At 36.4% G+C, this 22,548-nt stretch overlaps 2 protein-coding genes and 1 long non-coding RNA gene across 4 annotated transcripts; all 3 read left to right on the top strand.

Annotated features, from left to right (window-relative positions):
• Position 1: 1 nt before the first annotated feature.
• On the top strand, positions 2–3,798 carry LOC119085621 (protein vreteno-like). Its single transcript, XM_037196044.1, has 10 exons — positions 2–22; positions 277–592; positions 654–800; positions 1,511–1,642; positions 1,698–1,770; positions 1,838–2,004; positions 2,067–2,820; positions 2,875–3,059; positions 3,242–3,435; positions 3,497–3,798. The coding sequence occupies exons 2-10, from the start codon at positions 279–281 to the stop codon at positions 3,736–3,738; spliced, it is 2,208 nt and encodes a 735-aa protein (XP_037051939.1). The 5' UTR covers positions 2–22; positions 277–278; the 3' UTR covers positions 3,739–3,798.
• A 2,127-nt stretch (positions 3,799–5,925) lies between these two features.
• On the top strand, positions 5,926–15,151 carry LOC119085623 (ras-related protein Rab-40B). Of its 2 annotated transcripts, none has more exons than XM_037196047.1 (5): positions 5,926–6,466; positions 13,470–13,624; positions 13,702–13,895; positions 13,978–14,200; positions 14,265–15,151. In XM_037196047.1, the coding sequence occupies exons 2-5, from the start codon at positions 13,495–13,497 to the stop codon at positions 14,477–14,479; spliced, it is 762 nt and encodes a 253-aa protein (XP_037051942.1). In that variant the 5' UTR covers positions 5,926–6,466; positions 13,470–13,494; the 3' UTR covers positions 14,480–15,151. The 2 variants fall into 2 exon arrangements, with proteins under 2 accessions (XP_037051942.1, XP_037051943.1); XM_037196048.1 differs by lacking the exon at positions 5,926–6,466 and adding an exon at positions 7,136–7,239.
• Positions 7,932–17,844, top strand: LOC119085624. The gene is made up of 4 exons (XR_005089326.1): positions 7,932–8,064; positions 10,188–10,202; positions 11,741–11,747; positions 17,834–17,844. It is a non-coding gene; the product is annotated as an uncharacterized LOC119085624 (long non-coding RNA).
• Positions 17,845–22,548: the final 4,704 nt, after the last annotated feature.

Genomic DNA, 22,548 nt, shown 5'->3' on the forward strand with positions numbered 1-22,548 from the left:
CATATTTCATTGTTTCCGATTAGTACATACGTTTTTGATTTTTTCACCAGTCCTCTTCAAATGTCTGTTCAAACTGAACGATTCGTTTTTTAATTTTTCAAGAAAACCCAAAAAATTTCGACAACAACGGTCGTTTATGTTTATGTTTAGAAAAATATGTATTTCTATTGACGGGCTTGTTTCATTCACGACATTAGAACATTTTTCATGCTGAAAGTGTTCTACCTGTGAAATCTGTTATAAACAAACATTAAAATTCAATTGTTTTGGTTTTAGACATGGAACCAAACGTAGTCGATTCCGTTAAGGCCGATGAATTCAAAGCAGATGATTTTATGGTAAAACATTTCAATGATCCAAAATTTAATAGCTATGAGGAGGGCCCGGGCAGCAATCTTCCGCAACAATTGGTCTTGCCGAATAGGTCAGGTCGAGCGAATTGTTCAGTTTATGTGGCATTCGTTCCTACAAACTTGGACGAAACAGGAATCAAGAACCTGTGCAGTCAATATGGTCAAGTCAACGAAGTCCAGAAACGGCAACGGAGATATGAAAATGTTTTTGATGCTGTCGTTAAGTTTGCTAGTGTGGCGTAATTATCATTGTCTTGTGCCGAATGTGGATCGATTGTAAATTTAGCGATTTTCCGGTAGGGACGCTGAAAATGCCATCTACAATATAAACAAACTACGTTTCAAAGTAAAGGGCAGAAAGATGAAAGCTGATTTTGACAATCAACATAAACGGCCGTCAGAAGAACCAGTAGAAAAAGTTGATCCTGTCCACGGTAACATTCCAAAGTAAGTAACAGTCGTCTGTTAAGAGGGCAGACTAGGTGTGAAGTAGGCTATATATTGAAAAATTGGTTTTAAAATTAATGTAGACCATTTAATGAAAATCTGTTCCAGCAATTAGATGAGCAATATGTTTATCTATCTCTAAAAAATGAAAAACGATTTACAATAAGCAACAGTTGGAAGAAAACCGATTTCCAAAATATGAACGTCGCTTAAAGTTAGGCTATGCAATATTTTTTTGGAAATCGGTTTTCTTCCAACTGTTGCTTATTGTAAATCGTTTTTCATTTTTTAGAGATAGATAAACATATTGCTCATCTAATTGCTGGAACAGATTTTCATTAAATGGTCTACATTAATTTTAAAACCAATTTTTCAATATATAGCCTACTTCGCACCTAGTCTGCCCTCTTAAACTTTCCATAGAAAATCCATTAAATTAGCGGCTGTCCACATTTCCGCATCCAACACCGTATCGTATTGTGTGTGTGATTTGGAGAGCTTTCGAAAACTCTTTAAAAGAAAAGACACAAATGCGATACGATGTTTTGCCAAGGCAGCCCACTAAAAGTTCAATCAGCAACGCAAACTTCATACTACAAAGGATAATGAGTCTAAAAACATCTGAGGTTTCACAAGCTGATGAGAGCCAAAAATGTTGGTTCTGGCCATGCCCGACATTTTGGACTTATTTTTCATTCTACTTGTTAAAGCGAGTTCCATTTGCCATTGGCCACACCGTCACCGCTGCCTAAACCGAATGAAGTGGACAATCAGCGCATGAAAATCTTGTTGGAGAATGATCAAAAATTCTCAGCAATCATTAACGGTTGCGCTAGTTACAGGTAAAAATGTCGTGAATGCTTCGGAAGTGGAAACGGTAAAATGTTTCTTCCACAGTCATTCGCCGGACACGATTGCAATGATGGAAGAGGCTGCGTCAAAATCGATTGGATACTTCCATGAACAGACGGTAACTGAACCGAATATTTGTTATACGACTGAATAGGAACCGTATGAATATACCTTTCTACCGACAGCAACATTTTGTGCACAATGCTACTGATGACTTCGCGATACCAGAACGATGCAAAAAGTGTGGCAGTTTTACAATGAAGTTCTGCAAGGGCTGCAAGGACCCCCTTTGTTCTATGTATTGCTTGAAGGAATACAATCGCAATGAAAGTAACTGCTCTTGTGTCAGTTCGTAAGTACAGTTTTCGGATGCACTTGTCGTTGTGAGTCCAAGATTTTCATGATTCCTTTTAGGAAAACACCCGAAGTCATTGCCAAAAGACCGACAAATCGTAGTTCTGTAGGCCGCGGAGCGAAACTACTTCCGCCTAGAGTTATGACCCCTCGATCATGCTCGATTTCCTCAACTGACTCCGATACATTCCTGCAAGCACATCAAGACCATCAGAATATTGATTCAGTTATCCAAATCGAACCGTGCGAACTGCCGAAGAACAACGAATTGGTTGTAATCACCAATGTTGTGAGCCATAAGATTGTTATCTTAAGGTCGTATGAGCCGAACGATAATGAACGATACTTGAAGTACTTAAACGATGTGGTCGAGTATGCGAAAACAGCACGAACATTGGACGAAATGCCCAAGACAGGTGACATTGTCCTAGCCGAGCATGACGGTTGCTATTACCGTGCGTTAGTTGCTCGCATCGAAGATGATAAAGCGATAGTGGCTTTTCTAGAGCTCGGCAGTGTAGTCCTTACACCGGTAGACAGGTTGAAAAAATTGCGTCACGATTTGCAGAACGTTCAGCGGTTCGTATTTAAAGTATCATTGAGTGGCATGGAGCTGCAAAAGATGAAAACCGACAGTTGCCTGATTTACTTATATGAATTGTTGGAGAAAACCGTGCCGTTACGATTCATTTCAAAGGGCGCCGGCTCGTCTTCAGGCGACGTACAATGTGAACTTTTTGTCAGTGAGACGAATGAAAGCGTGAACGGAAAGCTAACGACATTAAACCACATAAAGCTTGGCGAGCTTGTTATGGTAAAATTTCTTCCGTTGTCACATTTCGAGATTTTTCAATTTTTTGTGTATTAGTTGCAGGATATTCCTATCAAACCATTCGACGCCAGCGCTAGTGAAGTTGTTATAATCGACAATTCGTTGGTCGCAATTGGCATTGTTACTGTGGCAATACCTGAACATATATCGGATATGGTTAACATGCACCAACGGATTCAAGAGTATTGCAGAGAGGAATATAAAAGTCCATACAGTCCTCGGTGAGTTGATTGGCCGACGATTACATAAACACATACACCAACCGGCAGACAAGACTTTTGTGTTTGTCTTCTCTTGTCTCGGAGCCTCACTGTAATCGCAAACTAAATTATTCTTCCAATGAAATGTTGCAAAGCTTCCGGTTAATTTTGAGTCATTCCGCTTTCGACCATTCAAATTACAGAGTAAACGAGGTGTGCCTTGCCAAATGTAATGGACAGTGGTATCGGGCCAAACTCGATAAATCATTTGGTGACAAGAGTCCGGTGATGTTCATCATTGACTTTGCCTTGTTCAGCAAAGTACATGTGAACAATATGCGACGCATGCCGTCTGAATTCAAATATCCGTTATTCTCTGCAATGGCTGAAATTGGTGGTAGGTCACCCGTAACTTTGTATTCTTGTTGAGCTGAACTGAAACTGCGCATTTTTCATAGGCATTACTGACACAACTGACTTGAACAAATTGGTTAATGTATTTCCATCAATGTCGACCGTATCAGTGGTAAAGGTGGAATTTGTGAATGGGAATACTGACGAGCCGAAAATTTATTTTAACGTATCTGACAGTCTGCTGGCAGTGGAAGTTACTACGACTCGCAGCGTTCGTAAGCCAAGACAGCAATTACTTGAAATTTTGAGAAAAAAGTTGACCGAAGTTGAAGGTCACAGAAAATGAATTGTTGAAATCAATCGTGACAGCTTCCTTCTACCAAATGAAATAAAAGACAAAATATAGTGAGGAGTTATGTGTTTGTTATCAGCTCAAAATTGAATGATTGCAGTGGGTGTCAGTGAAATGTAGGCATGAATTTTCTTCCCTTTTTATCGAGTCTAATCATACATACAAAACTTCCTTATGTTATACACAAAAAACCCTTCGGGTGTTGAATGATGAAAATTCGTAACATGACTGACGGCCTATTTTAAGGATTTTCTCACATTTCTTATAATTCTAACGACAACTGTCCTAACATGACACGGAAGCCTATTTATAGACTATTTCAAGAAACTTCGTACTTTAAAACGAATCGAAAAAATTCTGATCTTCACTCCTTCAAGAGCGTCTACTTCAACTGAATGATCCTTAAATTACCCCATTGCCCAAAAATCGTCAAATTTTCCGATTATTTACAGTTTGTGAAAGAGTAACAACCTTAGTGTTAAAAATGACACAATACTATCTCTAGCAAACGAAGTCTCAGCTCTCCGTGTCAAATTCACACCCTATTTCATTGTATTCTACAAACACTATTTTACACTCTGTAATTTACATATAAATTCCAAAGGCTATTGACACTTTCACCACCTTAATGAAAGTAGTTTGTTTGCTAGAGAGAGTATTGGTTCATAGCATTAGAACGGTTGTCATACGCGCGCCAATAGATGTTTTAAGGCCAGTTCATGGTCGCATATATCGCAAAAATGTATGCGAGTATGAACTGGCCTTAAGATTATTTCGCCGTAAAGTCTGTTCAAAACCTAAATTTATTTTTGGCGGCAAAGTCTATTTTGTTGAAATGGTGCTTACGAGATCATATAAAACAGTGTATTACGTAACTGTTTATAAGTTCGATCTTTCGGCAAGTTTGAGGTTTGCTTGACGAGCCAAAGGCGAGTGGAGCAATTACACAAGCCGAAATGTTATTCACGTCGACAAAACTGTACCTCAAAAGTATCGAAGCACTTCAAAATAGTACTCTATTTGGCAGCTGTCATTAATAACACTTTTGCTTGAAGTGCGTTGATTTGAGTAAAATGATCAGATAAATAATAAAGTTGGTACGCCTATGGAGAGATAGAACATTGGAATGACAGTTGGCTTCTATGGGAGAGAATGTGAGAGAGCTACATACAAATTCTAACACATTCTCTCCCATAGAAGCCAACTGTCATTTCAATGTTACTTCTATCTCGCACCGGCGTACCAACTTATCATTTCTCTGAAAATGATACTTGTCACCAATGAAAGTACACTATATAGGTATGGTGGAATGTCAAAATTTCATATAAACAAACTCACCTCTCTATGATTTTCATTGAAATGTGAGTTTGTTTATATGAAATCGCTATTTCCTCCGGTGTATTTGGACAGAATATACCTGGTTTGCACTTTCATTGTTTGTCACTGGGATAAATGATGGAAATGGCCCTTTGCGTATTTTCCGATCTTCACTTTACCTCTGAACGGTAGATTTCGATTTCACACAGGAAGTCATTTCCATTATTTGTTCCGTTGATACTCAATTTGAATGTTACTCGCGTAACACAGCGGAACATTGTATTGTGTCATAAGGTTATAGAAAGACAGATAGAAGACGTGGGTGGGTCATCAGTCATCAGGTTATATCAGACTCATTTGCATGCGCTGCGGGTAAAACATCTACTCACACTGGGTCAGTAGATGGAATTTTCATATATCGGAACGTAATTAAATGCTAGGTTCTGAAAGAACAGGTTAAGACTACTCTGAGTTGATCACGAATGCAGTGTGACAACGCACTTCAAGCAAAAGTGATCATAGTGGTCAGCTGTTAGTCTCTTTTACATGAAAATATTTTTACAGTGTTTTACAGTTGTGTGACACACTGTCAAGTTTCAGTACCATGTTTAGAGTACCACTCATGCTTGAACGACGTTGAGTGTGGCAAAGAAAATTTCCTAGTAGCGCCTCCATGAACTAGAAGAGAAATTTGTGTGTACTAAAAATTTATATGAAAAATATCAACTGAACCGTTCAAAAACGCATACCAGCTGCCTTTGTAGGTGGCTTAAAACCTGTTCTTTCAACAAAAAAAAATGACTAAAAATGAACAGTTTGCTACAAAATCTATTATTATTGTAGCGTTCCAAGTGTCAAATTTCGTCTCAAAACAACGAAAAAGGTTGACGTGACTGTCAATAGTTAAAGAATTTCTACATCCAACTTTTCATTATAATTCCATGTATAAAAAGTTGTAGTTGGAGAAGTTATCATTTTATAAACCCAATCTTTATATAAAGCAAATAATCAGTCGTTTCGTCCACAAATATACAGCTCTAATGTGCATCGATAGCAATAAATTTGTGTGCAACTAAAAATAGATAGAAAAAAAATAATGTTCCGTCACAAACTGCAGAAAAACAATTCGTTGATAGACAAAGTTATATTTTTTGCAATGTTCAGAAATGTTGATGCGGTGCTGTTTCGGGTGTAGTTTTGATGCCAAAATGTGAAAAGAGAATTTTATTTTAGTTTGCATATTTTGTCGGAGACTCTATTTACGATTCAGTGATTTGATATAGAAAATTCAATAACAAAAAGAAGCGAAAGACAAGAAAAGAAAAACATTAGAAATTTGTCCACTTTTACAAAAGATAACCCCCCGTCAACATACACACACACTCACACACCAAAAATCCATTAGGTAAGTCATAATACACAAAAAGTGTTTATTGATTTATTCATAAATAAATTTCATGTCGATACATGATTATTTTTCGGTTGGTGGAATTAATTAATGCAAAAATATTTGATAGAGTTTCAGTTTCAGAGCTAAATAATAATAATTTTGTGATAGAACTTCGGGGATCAAAGACTGAAATTTTAATTTTTGCCAAGTTGGTTTTTCTTGTGTGTACATTTTTTTACACCTTGTCTGCTCCCAGAAGAGTTGTTGCGCTTAACAAAGTGTGATATATGTACTCCAATTAGCGTTACAGAGTATGACAATGTTATTTCTCGCTAAGGATTCGTAATTTATCAACAAATTCATTTCGTAGTTTAGTTTTGAAATGATCGGATGATATACATGCCAACGCAATATTAAATTAAAATCAGAATTTATGTTGTGGCTCTATTGAATTCAAAAAACGAATAAAATTTGTGGCGATTGATTTGTGAAAATAGTGGAATTTGTATTTGTATCCGATAAACTTTAGACTGCAAAAGTGTGTTTTGGAAATCGATTGACTTTAATTCAATTTGTTGTGAATATTGTGTTTTTGTCGGGTACAACAATATTTATCGGTTCTGAAACCATTTTTGCGTAGATGTTTATTTTTTGGTTCGTTTATTTGATAAAATTGCTATTTTGCCCATACCCGAACTTGAATTGAAATCACAACAAAAAGTGAAACGAACATTTCGGTTGGATTTTTTGCTGTTGTTATTAATTAACAGAACCGTTTCGGTTCAAAGGTTAGAAAATTCATTTAATTGGAGAAAGTCATCAATTTCCGTCATCATTTCGTTTTGTTATATAATTTTGTTTTTATTTCTGCTATTGTTTCATTACATACGGTATGGTATCGATGAGTTCATTCACAGCGGGTGTCAATTTTTTTTAAATTTTTTTTTGCTAGTGGTGGGGTTCAATTTGATTTTTTGAATTTTATTGTTTTTCTCAATCATTTCGTTAGCAACCGGGATAAATTTACATAGATCCGTGTATTAAAATGTGGTGGTGGCATTTCCGTTCATTTATTTTTATTGTCTGGATTACATACACTACATAAAAATTCACTGTCAAGTCAATCCCTCTCCGCGTAGATCAGCTGATTTATACTAACCCACGACACTCGACACTTCGAAGCAATTCCAAATTAGTACATCGCTTCATTACTTCACTTACAAGAGATTTTAGCGATAAGGTCGACAATCTTAAAGTCTTCTTAGACAACTCTCATCCTCCGTACATTTTTAACATCCACTGATACAGCGTCTTAAAGTCCTACGGTCTTGAGTCATATTTTGTTAATCGTATGGGACGTTACATTGCATTGCAAAATCAGTTTCTCAGTTAAAAAATGACTTAGTCAAATGTCAAAACTCAATATCTAAATTTCTGATTGTTGTCACAGTCACACAGCGGAGATTCGCAGAAACTGAACGAAAGCGATTAAGTATTTTCCACTCTCGCCTCGGTAATTCAAAACCTTCAAGCCTCTTATCTGGCGAATCGATCAGATGTTTGTTCGTGAAAACCGAGCTTTCATTCCAGTACCGTTTCCAGGCTGCCACAATGTCGAAGTTGGCGTTTTGTATTTCTGCGTCCAAGCAGATAGGGGAGCGCGAGCGCGATCGGTAGAGTAGACGGTCAGCAAGGCAAGGTCACGTTTAATCGGAAGTTCATATCCCCTGCTGTCGTCGATGCATTTAATCCACATAATATTTGCAGTGTCAACTGATACTGTATTTGAGTGAAAATGAGATATTTTCGACGTGTTCAGAGATCGGAAAAACAAGGCTAAGACTACATTCCAGGGCCTACTTTTTAGAAACTTTTAGAGAAAATCGAGAAATTCAAGAAACTTTGAGAAATTCAAGAAACTTCGAGAAATTCAAGAAATTTCGAGAAATATTTCTTCCGTTTATAACTGCAGTTGCTAAATAGTGTTCCTCAGCTAGAAATAATAATTTTTCAAATCAGATTTACTTACATTGTCTGAGAACCTAATTCCATCTGAAAGTGATCTAATCTATTCGGACCTGACGTGAATTAACCTGAAACCTGACCTGATAGATTTTAATGCAGCCAGATTCAGGTCGAGTTATGTTTTATTTTTTCTAAATTGACCTTACCAGTCTTACACTTCCACAACTTCGTTACCTGTTCCAAGCATTGGAATTTTCCGGATTGTCAATCAGTGCTTGATTTACTGTGTTATATGTAACTATAACTTCCACCTTCCACCGTTACGTATATAATTTCAATTTGATTCATTCCACATGAGATATCAATAGTAAAGTTCAAATCGTTCAAATGCATTGTAGCGTCAATATCGCATGAAGAATCAATTGGATGAATTTGATTGTAATCGCATTGTAACGATGGAAGCGATCATTTCATAATAGGCGGTTAATTTTGGGGATATCGATTTTCTCTGAAATTATTTTCGAAAGTTGCTATAATTTGCCGATGAGAATTTCCAGTGAATTTTCGGTCGTATTTTAGTGTAACATTTTCGATTAAAACTTGTGTGGGCATGATAGCCTGGACGATTGAATTATGTGTCTTCCCTAAGATCTACAATTCATTCATTTCGTACTCTGTTCTTTCGTTCTAATTCTAATTTTTAATGTGAAAAAAAACTAAAAATGTCAGCATCAGTCATTCTATAACTTGAATGGTTTTATCATATTTTTAACAGTACCAACACACAAATTGAACATTGTGCTGTGCATCCAATGTATTGAAAAACAAAAGCTTAAAGCATAATGAGACAGACGAAAAACGATTACCAAGTTAGAATTTTCACATATTTATAGCTCCGATGACATTATACTCATCCAAAATAACTCAAACTTAAAATGAATTTTTTAACAATTTCATAGACCGTTTGAAGTGCACAGTTATATAATATCGAATCATTCGTACAGCTTGTTCCAATTAGTTTATTGATAAAAATCAATTGATTTATCATCATTACGGTATACCGCTAATTAATGTTGAACGTACAGACAAGAATTGGAAAATATGCAACTACGTTAAATGATTGCAATAGAACGGAAGTTAAATAAAAGAAAGTTGATCGACCGGTATGCTTTACCCTGGATGTAACATTTAAAGTTTTCTTGATAGCTGTACTGTGTAAAACTGGTCATTAAAGTCGTTGCAATTTTTTTCTCTGAATCAAGCATCCCTTCAGTCGAAATCTGACCCTTTTTCGGCTTGCTGAACTTTGCGTCTACAACATTATGTTGTAACAACAGCGGAGACGCAAAAATTATTTTAAAAAAAATGATGGTCACGATCAAGAGTACGACATCTACGACATGATCTGTATATATGAATGTGAGGTATTTTTCGCCATGATTTGTACAACTTAAAGGGGCTACACAGTGTCTCCAGACAGATCCGTTACTGTTGTACTTTCGAAAAAAAAGAGAATTGTGAAGAATAATCTCCATGTTGCTCGTGGCCTCTACAGCTAATTTGACAGAAAGATGCAATTTTTCTCTAAATTCATGATGGTGGATCTATAGTCTTATTTCTAGCAACGAGTTGCGCCACATTCACAGGTACCACTTTTCTCTGTTTAAATATTTGCACACAAAAAATCGACGAAATATTGTGCTGAATCGACAAATGAAAATTTCTATGAAAACCAGTGAGACTATGAAAAGATATGTCTAAATTCAGTGAGACCATGAAAAGATATGTCTAAATTCAGACAGTTGTCAACGGAGCTTTGTTCCGTTCAAATGTTTTCCCTTTATTTTCGTTTTGTGTGTACAAAAACGATACAGAGATTTAATCAACAATAAGATTGCGAAATGAAAAACATGGACATTTTCTGTGATAATAAAAGTTTTCCAAGGAAGTTAAACCAGGAGATCGGCTAAAGTGTAAAGAATTGAATTCAATTTTCGATTGGAATTCGTAACTACGGGCAGTTTTGATTATTTTGTTGTTGCAATCTACTACCACCGTATTGAATCGGATGTATTGCAGCAATCAATACTGTTAAACACTCTTGATTGTAACAAAAAATGTGTGTTTGATTTCTCCATCCTCTTCATAGTCGTTCACAAACCGATCCAATAGGCTAGGAGTATACAATGCAATTGGTTGGTTGTAAGAGATTTTTCAAAAGTTAGTGAATTATCTAGCTGAGATGTAAACCAAATGTTTCAGACTACTTCTGATAGAGGAAAATTAACACACACACAACGAACCATTTTGTATCCCAATGCTCCAGGGAGTGAACCATATTTATCGATCTGTTCCTTGCCAGTGTACTACGTCTGCCTAATGTTAATTTGCATATCAAATTTGACATCTTCCAAACACTTCTTGTATACAAGTAATATGTCGATTGAGTAGTAACGAAATGGCTCTGATGTACAGATGTGCGGATAATTTAATGGTTTACCGCACTTATCCCACAATTTTGATAAATTAATTGAAGCATCAAAATGGATCAAAACTAATTAGGTTCGTCACAAAATGTACAGCAACGTGAAATTTTCCGTGATTGAAATTGCACGGAAGGTTCTATTACATTTGGAAGCGAAATTGTTATATCACTTCAGACTGACGATGGCAAGGTCAGGCTGATGATCATCTATTGCTGTACACAGCATATATTTCAAGCAAACGAGTTCCGTACGAATAAATTTTCTTCTTTTCATAATCAAGTTGATGGAAATTATAATTTTTATTATTCGAATAAAGCGACGTACAATTTACCGATATGAAGCAGATCGTCATTGGCTTGCACTTATAATTGTAAACGGTTTATTCTAATGCGAAGAGACTGTATCATTAAGCATTACGATAAACGTTATAGTTTGATAAACGAACCTTCATGTGCTCGGCTTTAGATTATGATTGAGAATTATATTTTCCTACTGTTGTACATACGGCACACTCGTCTCGTACTCGTTATCTGTTTATCGTTTTCTATTTAATTATTTTATTAGCAACAATTTTTTGTTATAGCAAAATGTAGCTTTTTATGTGGTAATTTAGCTTACTTTGTGTGTGCCAAGTCATATGATTATGTTGATTTGGTTGTGTTGAATGCATTTTTGGTAAACTTGTAAAGTTTTCATCTCAAAAACATACACTGAACCGCATTTCGTGTTTTCATTTTAATTTGTCAGAATTTTCTGTTGGACTTTTGGTTTACCTGCGAGCGTGCGGCATTAGTATGTTATGTTATTAAAATGATGCAAAGTGGCTTCATTTTGTCAGGATAAGCGTACGATGTGTACTTTTTCCATCGTTTTTTGCCTTCATCACGAATTACAAACGATGTTCTTGCGCCGCTCTGAACGGTCGAAAAAGTAACCAAAAAATCGATCCTAATTGCCGTGAAGAAAATCGTCCTTCAGGCGCAAAAAAATGTATTTGTCACAACGAAGTCAATAAAATAATTATTTTCTCACCTCAGCTTAGGAGGAAAAAGTTGGAAATTTTATTATCTCGGGACACTTATAACGCTTCCTAAGCTCTAGCCAGAAACAATAAACACCAAATGAAATTTCCAAAAAATTTTTCTCTCGGTGAACAAATTACTATTACGTCACTGTGTGTGTCAGAGAATATAAAGTAGAAACGATGATGCACTTTGCAGTAGAGAGATGTATATAAAATAACTTATGGAATTGCTTGAATATTGTTTTGGCTTTTCTAAAGACTCCACTTGTCTTCGGCTCGTTCCGCAATCCTCCCTCTTGTCAAAACAAAACAAAAAATCAAACTGACACTTAATATAAAGAAGTCTGACAAGGAAATATTATGTGTTCATTAATTGCATTGCTTAATTTCAACAAATAGAATGAAAGGTAACCTTACGCTGTGAGCTGCAAAATTTTTTATAGTTTTCAGTTTCGGTTTTAGCGGATCGTCTGCTCTGTTTTCATACATCGATGTGTTTTCTCAGAGATGTATATGAAAACACCAAAACAACCAGCTGATGCAAATGCATGAAAGAGAGACGATTGTTTTCGTTGTGTGAGACCAAACATACTCAATCCTAAGCTGTAGCTCTTATCGAGTCTCCTTTGACACTTGACGATTCATTGTTCATGCTAGGAGCAGTGATGGAAGTTTAATCTTTAAAGTAAAATCGATTGTATAGCATTCCAAAGGTAATCTTTTGGAACATAGCTTGATTGATCACTGCATGAGATCGAATTTCGCTCTCCAAGGATCAGTCAGTATTGGAATTCCTCATTTCTTGGTTGATCATCCTTCTCATCTGATGAGGAATTTCGATTGTTAAATTTATAACTTATAAATTGTGACGTGGTCGAAAGACCTTCTGTAGATGTAAAGCTTTTTTTTTTTAATAAACAGTACACTGACACTGGATGTCTAACTAGTGATGTCTGGATGTGTAGTGATTATAGAACGAAATACAAACTTATGATTGCCTATCAGAAACTTGAACATTTTCTGTTACATAAAATGTCCGTGTTAACTAAAATCACCCTATCGAAAGAGCTTTCGAAAGCTCCTCGGAAAGCTCTGAGCTCCCTTTGGATTCCATTTGAAAAGTGGAATATTAATGGCAACCTTGACGCTGCATTGTATTCTATGCTCTTATGCATTTATTGTCGACAATAGAAACCAGTCTTTATACAGCGAAATTTATATAACCATCTAGATCCAATGCAGTTCTTTGAGCTTTTAAGTACTCCAAGCTTACAATTTTTAAACAATTGTTATAACATGCGAAAAAATAATCGAAATTCTCTAATTTTCTATCAACTCTACAGGCCGACTATTGACGTACACACGCTTCTATAATCTAATTGAAAATTTAATTAACTTTAAACTAACGTTAACTCTCTAATTGAAATCAATTAGGACAGTGATTCGACCGGTACCACAATTATTTTACATAATTTTTGCATGACCCATGACCGCATATCAACTACTAATTCGATTCTAAACAATTTCTTTTATCAATTTCTAGATGAAATCTCCACTGTTCAAATAAAATGGCTAAAGATTACGACTATTTGTTGAAAGTGTTGCTGGTAGGCGACAGTGATGTTGGTAAACATGAAATCATGGCTGGCTTAGAGGACGGTTCAACAGAAAGTCCATTTTGTAGTGGAGGAGGAAATTGTAAGTGAAATTTTCGCTTTGATAAAATTAGCACTTTCTGATCACACGTTTCAACCCAATCCTCGATGCATTTTCAGCATACAAGACGACAACAATATTATTGGATGGAAAACGAGTTAAGTTGCAATTGTGGGACACATCGGGACAAGGGCGCTTTTGCACGATAATACGATCGTATTCGCGTGGAGCTCAAGGTGTTATTTTAGTATATGACATTACAAACAAATGGAGTTTTGATGGAATTGATCGCTGGCTGAAGGAAGTTGAAGAGGTATGACACGGCAAAAGAAAAATGATAAAAATTCGATTCAGGGTGTTACCTAAAGTCGTCACATTTTTCCCTTGTATTACAGCATGCACCAGGTGTGCCAAAAGTGCTGGTTGGTAATAGATTACATTTAGCCTTCAAACGACAGGTAGCGGCCAAACAGGCCGAAATATATGCATCTAGGAATAAAATGGCTTGCTTCGAAATATCACCGTTGTGTGACTTTAATATCAGGGAATCATTTTGTGAATTGGCTCGCATGGCACTACATAGGAATGGAATGGAACGAATTTTTCGGACCAACAAAGGTACAGTATAGATTCCGGAACATTCGAATATGAATTAATTTGAAACCAATTTGTTCCGAAACAGTTTTATCGCTACAAGAATTGTGTTGTCGAACGATCGTACGTCGAACTAGTGTATATGCTATAGATACACTGCCGTTACCGCCATCAGTCAAAAAACATTTGAAATCGTATGCACTGACGTCGTCACAATGCATTAACACATTAACGAATACAAAGAAAAGTCGATGCAAAACTCCAACCCAAAGTAGTACAAGAAACAGTTGTTCGATATCGTGATTTGTTTTTCTGTTCTTTTTCGATTGCGGTTCAATTTGTTGTTTTTATTTTTTGTTCTCGCGGATTATTTCTTAAATCTCTACAAAACCCAAAAGAGGAAGAATTTTTTTTCCTTCGTTTCAACATTCAACCACTTCAATTTAATTGAATGGTTGGCTGCTAAGGGGAAAGTACATAATTTTTATCATCGTTTCTAACTCGATCATTTTGTTGCTCAATGAACTTCTTTTTTTTTAACGTTTTGAATACTAATAATCGACCAGAATTAGAATTTTCAATGTAGGAACACTGATCAATGGGTGATGTAAGTACAAACAAAATGAAAAGAAACTTAACACAAAAAAAAACACAAACAAAACAAAACAAAAACGTTGAATAATGAAACGATAAAGTGGAAAAAGAAAATAAGAAAAACAAAAACAAAATACTACCTGTGCGTTGGATGCATTTTGTAAATAATTTTTTTGTATGTGATCTTACTGTAGTCTTTTTGTATAAAGTCAGAGTGATTTTTATTCGATATTTATATTTTTTTCTTTGTTTTTTTTTTCTTTAATTTTTTTTATTATTATTTAAAACTGTAGAATGTAAGTGAAACACACACTAATAATTACAGAAACAAAGCAAACAAAAAAGTTATCGCAACGGAATCCGACAAAACCAAAATGCTGATTTCAACAAACCTGCTTCATGATTTTATTTTCATTTTTTTTTAAACGAATCAAATGAAAATCTTTGGCTCAATTCCCATCACACTTAACTAACACCACTTTACTCGATCGAAATATGATTGATGGCGTGGACCACACTCAGGCCTGGACTGGCCCTATAGCTACCCTAATGACTCTATTAACAGAAAATGTTATCTAGCTTGACGCCTTAAGCGCTATAATCCGACCCGACTTTGGGTAGCCAGTCCTAACAGCATTTAGGAATAAATTCCACACAACGTAGATCATTACGTTGAAATTTCTCATTTTACCAGATTTATCTGGATACACCGCAGGACACCATTGATATAAAGAAAGCCACATTTTGAATCTACAACAGAAAGCGTATCGAGGTACGTTGGACCACTGTTTCAATCTGTGAGAAACTTAAATCTGTCTTTCGACATGTTGCATTAATATGCAGTTCAAAAATACCATTTCTCATCAGGCCATGGCGACAGTGGCAAAGAAATGACCAAATTACGAGAGGTTTATACACGCTATTTTTAGCGAATCATTAGTTAAAACAAGAAATAAAATTCTTCAGAACGCCTCATCACTAAAAAACTGTGGAGTACTGTAGCTATAGCCACTACAGAGCAGCACATACTGCGAAAGAAAAAGCACATCAGAACGATGTGTGAACACATACACAACAGACCTGTAAACAAGTCAAATGCTCATGCATGAATAGTTTGATTCTTCTATAGACACCAGCGTATGGTATACGAAAAGTAGAATTGTAATTGTAGACCGAATGGAACCAAAGTTTCGCTTTACTTTACAGTCCCGAAATCACGGATGCCTTACTGTAACGGTGGTATACCATCATCGAAAGTACGACTTTTTCAATTTATCCGTAGCATTTAACTTCTTTGTAAGACATTCTCTTGGTATACGTTGTCACCTTTGATTTGCACTTCAAGTCGAACAAATGGGATGCCAAAACTACGTTATCGAAACATCACAGGAAACACTCTTCAATCTAGCACTGGCTCGTACTGAACGCAATGGTGTCCATTTACACAGACTTAGCTGTAACTTTTTCAAATACTTTTACTCTTTCGAGGACCAGCGGCGATTTTTAACTATTCATGTGCTCTAAAATATTCGTTGCTTCTATTTTTTACTCAATATTCACTGTGTTACTTCCTCTGTGACTTCTTTTTCATTGTGTTCTCTCTGTCTGCAATGGCAACAAAAACGTTCATTTTGGAAGGAGTTGTTCGACATTCTACTTGAACTGTTTTATTGGTACGTCGGATTCTTGACCTTTACTATTATAATGTCCTCTCAACAGTAACCAATCAAAAAAGAAATGAAATCCAATTAATTTTAAGAAATTCATTTTACAAATGTGATGGGCATTGAGTTATTGCATAGATTGTCGTTGATCTACTGAAAATAAAGTTCATTTTCCACATTATTACAAAACAAGTTATAACCATTTTGGTAAGAATGTACACGCAAAATTTCGTTTTGTCAGTACGGAGATCTTTTTTATGTCAATTTTAATTTAAAAGAAGAAAACAAAATAAAACGAATACAAAACAGCCAAGAAATGTTCTTTTTTTTCAAATTCGACAAACTTCGGAGCTGAGTTGCTGCTTGCAGACCCCAGGGCTTAGGATATAGTCACTATTTGAAATTCAAATTGCATTCATTGCTACTGTCCAACAAAAACGACCACAACTGCAGAATTTTATTATCTCCGTTATGGCTAAGCAATAAATAAATCTAAAAAATAATTCAAATTTCTTAACTGATATCGCTTTCTTGGAAAACGTTCTCTTTCTAATCGGAATTTCAATTATATGAGTGTTGTTGTAGCGATCAACGCTTTCTTCATCGTGTTGTCCTCAATATTCGTCTGTCTTTACTTGTTATTGTTTGTGTGTTCCGTCTCATTATGATTATTACGGCACAAAAACCGTAGTTCGTAACTCGTGATGAACGCAGAATTTTTCAGGACACGTCGTAAGCTTGTCCTAACGAGGCGAAGCCTTTTCATCACTCGTAACGAAAAATACTATTCTAGTGCGAACATCAATCCTAACGTATACGATTACATCATAGCAAATTCTTTACGTACTGTCTGATGTGAGCCTTGTTCAATACGTCTCTCCTAGCGTGAAATATGGAATGTAAAACCTTTGCAGATTGGTTTTGAAATGGGTATTTCTTTTTTGCGGTACGACCCGGCGTAAGCTCCTCATACACAACCTTGGCCAAATTCAAGGTTTTTATAGGAAAATTGCACACTTTATTGGTAAAAAAAGACTTGCACAAATTTTAGACCAGAGAAATGAGAAGTTGACACGCTTGTTCCCGGCCACAGTACCAGCTTATCATTTCTCTGCGTTCGACACAATATCATCGAGTGCCAAAGTTAAGTGAACATGTACAAAGAAAGATCACATGAGAACATCGTTGAGACTGGTATGAACAGAGCGAGACGACCGATTGCCAGTTAATTATAACTTGCCTTGGGGTACTTGTCAAAGTATTTGCTTCTCTTTCAACACATTACGATGCGAGCGAGAGGACCGAATACCAGTTATTTATAACTTGCCTTGGGGTACTTGTCAAAATATTTCTTTCTCTTTCATCATAACACTCTATAGACTGTTATGATCAGAGTGAGTGTTCCGAAGACCAGTTAATTATAATAATGAGTAGGCCAGCTCAGATTTTGGAAAATGTGCGATATTGGGCCAATAAGATGTTTTTCTGGTCCGGAAGGCTAAAATATTGGACTCGTATTCTTTTTAGAATTTAAAAAAATATTTACAAATGTATGAAAGAGTTAGTTAGAAGAGAGGAAAATAATGGTGTGTATCTTTTTTACTGCTCTACCCAACGCTTTCTTACATTTGTACAAATGCCTCGCTTCGCTCCCTATGCCAAAAATATTTTTTTAAATTCTAAAAAAAACGAGTCCAATATTTTAGCCTTCCGGACTAGAAAAACATCTTATTAACCCAATATCCCACATTCCCCGAAATCTGAGCTTGCCTAATATTGAGTCTATAGACTGTTATGGTGAAAGAGAAGGAAATATAATTCAAACCACTTATTGTTACTTGCCTAGCGGGATGTGTCGAGAAAATAACAAGTCAAATAAGGCAAGTTAAAATTAACTGGTTTTGGGACTTCTCGCACTAATCGTAACAGTCTATACCGGTATCTCTCACATTTATTTATTTAGATCAATGATGTTCAGCTAAAGAATACCATAAATGAGGCTACAACGGTTGTTCGGTAAACAGTTAGCAATAGATTATTGTCAAGTTCATTTGATATTATGCATTCGACTGTCACAAAGCTAACCTCTAAAAAATAAAATTTCATAAAAAATTTTCAAATTTTGAGGTTAGCTTTGTGAAAATGACAACTAAGTTGCCATATAAAATGCTTTGAACATGACAATGATCTATTAGAATTGAAGAAACGAAAGGCCAACGCACACACTAGCACCTAGTGTCAGTTAGGGATATGATATTTCTATTTTTAGATTTTAGCTGATTTAAACAATAGAAATATCGTATTCCCAATGACACTAACTGCTAATGTTGGGCTTTCAGTTTTCCGTCAAAGTAATTGAAAGTTACGAAGAATTGTGTGGTCTCGCCGGCATTCCACTGACATTAATAATGGTAATTTCTATTTTTCTATATGAAACAAGCTCAAATAATTCGTTACGTTTTATTGGAATCTGAAAAGTAAAATTTGTGCTAATGAACATTGCGACCGTTGTCATTCATGAACATGCTCATTTCAGAGCTAGGCAGGTATATTGTATATAATTGGTCAGTACAATTGGGGATTGAAGTTTTGACCAATTGGATGCAGAACGTTTTTCTAAAGAAAAAATTATTCTAAGGTATGCCCGAGATTTTTTTATAAAATTAATTTTGTTTAGAAAATCAGACCCAAAATTGACCCAATTTTGTCAGCCGCCTAAAATGTCATGACATCTAGTGCGATAAAATAACTTCACACGATTCTTGTAGCTTGTTACAAGACTGCGTAAAATGAAATCTTTATAGAAATAGATAGTGTCACTTTCAACAGATGATGACACTACTTTCTATGTTGACATATTTTAATATCGGATGTATGTTCCAATTTTTCACACAACAAACAATTGACGCAACTTTCATTTTCTATGTGGAAAGGTACATACCGTACATACGTTGGATTTCTTTCCGTTACGTGTCGCAATCTTTGTTTTTGTTGCAAAACGCCAATTTAATACACTGTTCATCGCTTATTTTTGTCGTCGTTGTCACAGGCTTTTCGCACCAGTCACTACGACAAAGAATTTTCATATATCTTTTCACACTAAAGCAATTTTTCGAAACACTAAGTTTGAATGTTTTGACGATTTCTACACGCAACAATAGTCTGTATGATAACATTTCCTCACAACATCTACGGTTCCCTTGTATAATTTTGACGGGAAATATTCCTAGTGGTAGGGCCTCGATATAGAAGTAGAACGTTAGAACGTATCGAAAAGATTTTGTTGTTGAACAACGTGAACGTACTCCAAGTTGTTTAGCATTTCTGTGTGGCGCTAAAATACGTTTATGACGAAGTCAAATGCCAATAACAATAACACCACTCAGCGTGAATTACAAATTAATTTTTTTTTAAATTATTGTGCCAATCAACTCCGACAAAAAATTAAATAAAATGATAGTGTTGTCTGTAAACCATTAGAAATGTCTGTTATTTTGGGATCGGAAATTGCCAGATTAGTTTTTGGTAAGTTGTGCATTAATTTTCTGTGTGTTTTCCATTGTTTTGCTCTTTCCCATTGTAAAGTTATGTTTCGTTCGGATGTTATGCATTTTATTTTCAAACGTTAAAGAGATGTTGGTGTTTACAGCTTGTCATTGGTGAGCATGTCGTTATATAAATGGTTTTCCTTGCATTTCAGGTTACTTACAAGAAGAGCAATTGGATGAAGCTGCAACAGCATTCTGCAAAACAAGTCCGTATTTAAAAGAGGAATATGATTGGCTGCAACGGGGATACAGAGCCTACAAAATCAGTGATTTATGTTTGGTGGACATAATACGAGAACATTGTGAAATTAAGTATGCCGCAGCCGAATACATAGAATCACTGCCACTGGATTTGGGCGAAACGGTGAAGATCCAAAAGAGTTTAAGCGGGAAAATCAATTCCATTTTCGATTTGCTGACAAACTCGGCCAAACCGAATTCCACATCACGAAAGAGGTGAGCATTTTTTCGGTTTTTTATGTTTGTGTTCGCTTGCAGATGTAGAAGATGGTGGTGACTTGGGGCCCCTTGGTGGGCCTTTCGTTCTAGTTCGTTTTCGATGTCATTAGCCAGTGAGTATAGAGTGTTTAAGTGAGAGAGATGGCGAAATGACAACCTATTGTTCCATCTCGGGGTCTGCTGTCAGATTCTTTTGTATTGTCGATGACAACAGACCCCGAGTTGATTTTCCATCTCGCTCTACTTAAACACCGTATTATATGGCACAGAGATGGTTGTCATGAAAAGCGATTGCATCATCGATGAACACATGACGAAGTTTGTTTTGTTTTTTGTTTTCTTTTTATCTATGTTCATCACAGAGACTTTATGATTGATGATATTCTACGGTAGTTCGTCAAACTGTAAAACAGTAATATAAGCTGCTGTTGCCTTTCTCCATCGGATTTTGAATTTAAAAAAATTCTTTTAAATATTTTCAGACCGTACTCTATGGTAGGAGGTTCAAGCTCTACAGAGGCTACACAATCCAACGAACTGCCCGGCTATGAGCCACCATTCAAAGAACGACGACTATCACGAAAATTAATTTTAAGACGAGACGCAGCGCCGAAACAAAATGCAATTTGGTCGCCCCCATTGAAACAGAATGCACAGGACGTATACATCAGCGACGAACAGGACCATGACGAAGAGAATATATCGCCGGAACAAACGACTAGCAGTGATAAGTCGCGCAATGAAACATCTCAGTATCCCATTTTTACGGAAACGATTCTCGAGAATACACAGTTCCAGAGCGTTCTCGTTGACAATATCAATCGGATGTTGGAAACGTCGGCCGAACGTATCGACATTCGGGAGGACAGTGGATCGCAGGAAAACGCACTGAATAACACATCATTGCAAGAGCAAGTCAAACATGCCATCGATAACATTATTATGTCGACCGAACAGGATCCGACGTTCCAGCAAGTATTGGATGATGTGGTGCAACACACTGCCATTTATGAGCAAAACGTTCGAACGTCGTTGTCCAACAACGATATTGTAAATATTGCAAACGGTAATGACAAGACAGATTCACCTGTGCCGCTGAAGCAGCGATTGCGTAATCGCAGTCAGGACAAACCTCGACCGAACTATGCTGAAATCGATCAGAGTACGAAAAAGAAGAAGAAAGGAAAAGTTGAAGTGATTTCGAATGAAATTGTGTCCGGCGAGATACGCGAACTTCTTCATCCGACTACGACGGTACGGACGGATAGTTACGTGCCATTGAATCAGATTTTGTATGTAAATTCGGACAAAAGCACATCGACATTCAGCGGTCAGGATTTGGTGTATGTCAACGTGGGCTCGTGTGTGCCGTCATTTTCACAGTTCCGCATCGATGCAGATACCCCAATGTATGTGCAAGACATTTCGTTAGCAAATAATGGGGCATCAACATCGCTTACACCCGGTTCGATCATCAATTTACCGACGATAGAACAGCAAATGCAGCCTATTCAGTCGATATTACCCAATGTCATTGTCAAAGACATCGTGGAAGTAAGTAAGACGAAGCAGATCGAACAATCAGTCAAAACTACACCGAATGTGACCAAAAATGCGATTCAATCGAAAGTTCGCAGTCTTTCCTCGCCTCGACGTCAGTCTCATGTCAGGTCGCTGAATTTTACAACCAGTGATGACTCGGTTAATGACACTGAAAGACCCAAAACCAAACTAGATGAAAGTATTGCTTCAACCTCACAGGCTACGCCTGTTAATGAAGTGAAAGATTCGAATCAGAAAACTTCTCTGGAAGAGGTGGAACTACAGCAAGAATCATCAGATGCAGTTGACTTTTCAAAGGAGTTTGACGAGGCCACCGTAATATCGGTAGAACTGTCACCAGCAACAGCGACGCAAACTGAAACAATCCAGGAAGATATTACGGAACCACAAATATTATTTTACATAACAACTTTTTCAACTTTTACCCCGAGTTATGTAATAGATTTTATCTATCTAGAACGATAATCTCGAACTATCTCCCTAGGGAGTTTTTACTTATCTCGATATATCTGTTCTCGACAGATAAAATATGTGTATGCCACCT

The sequence above is a fragment of the Bradysia coprophila genome, chromosome X, assembly GCF_014529535.1.
Source record: "Bradysia coprophila strain Holo2 chromosome X, BU_Bcop_v1, whole genome shotgun sequence".
Taxonomy (NCBI): Eukaryota; Metazoa; Arthropoda; class Insecta; order Diptera; family Sciaridae; genus Bradysia; species Bradysia coprophila.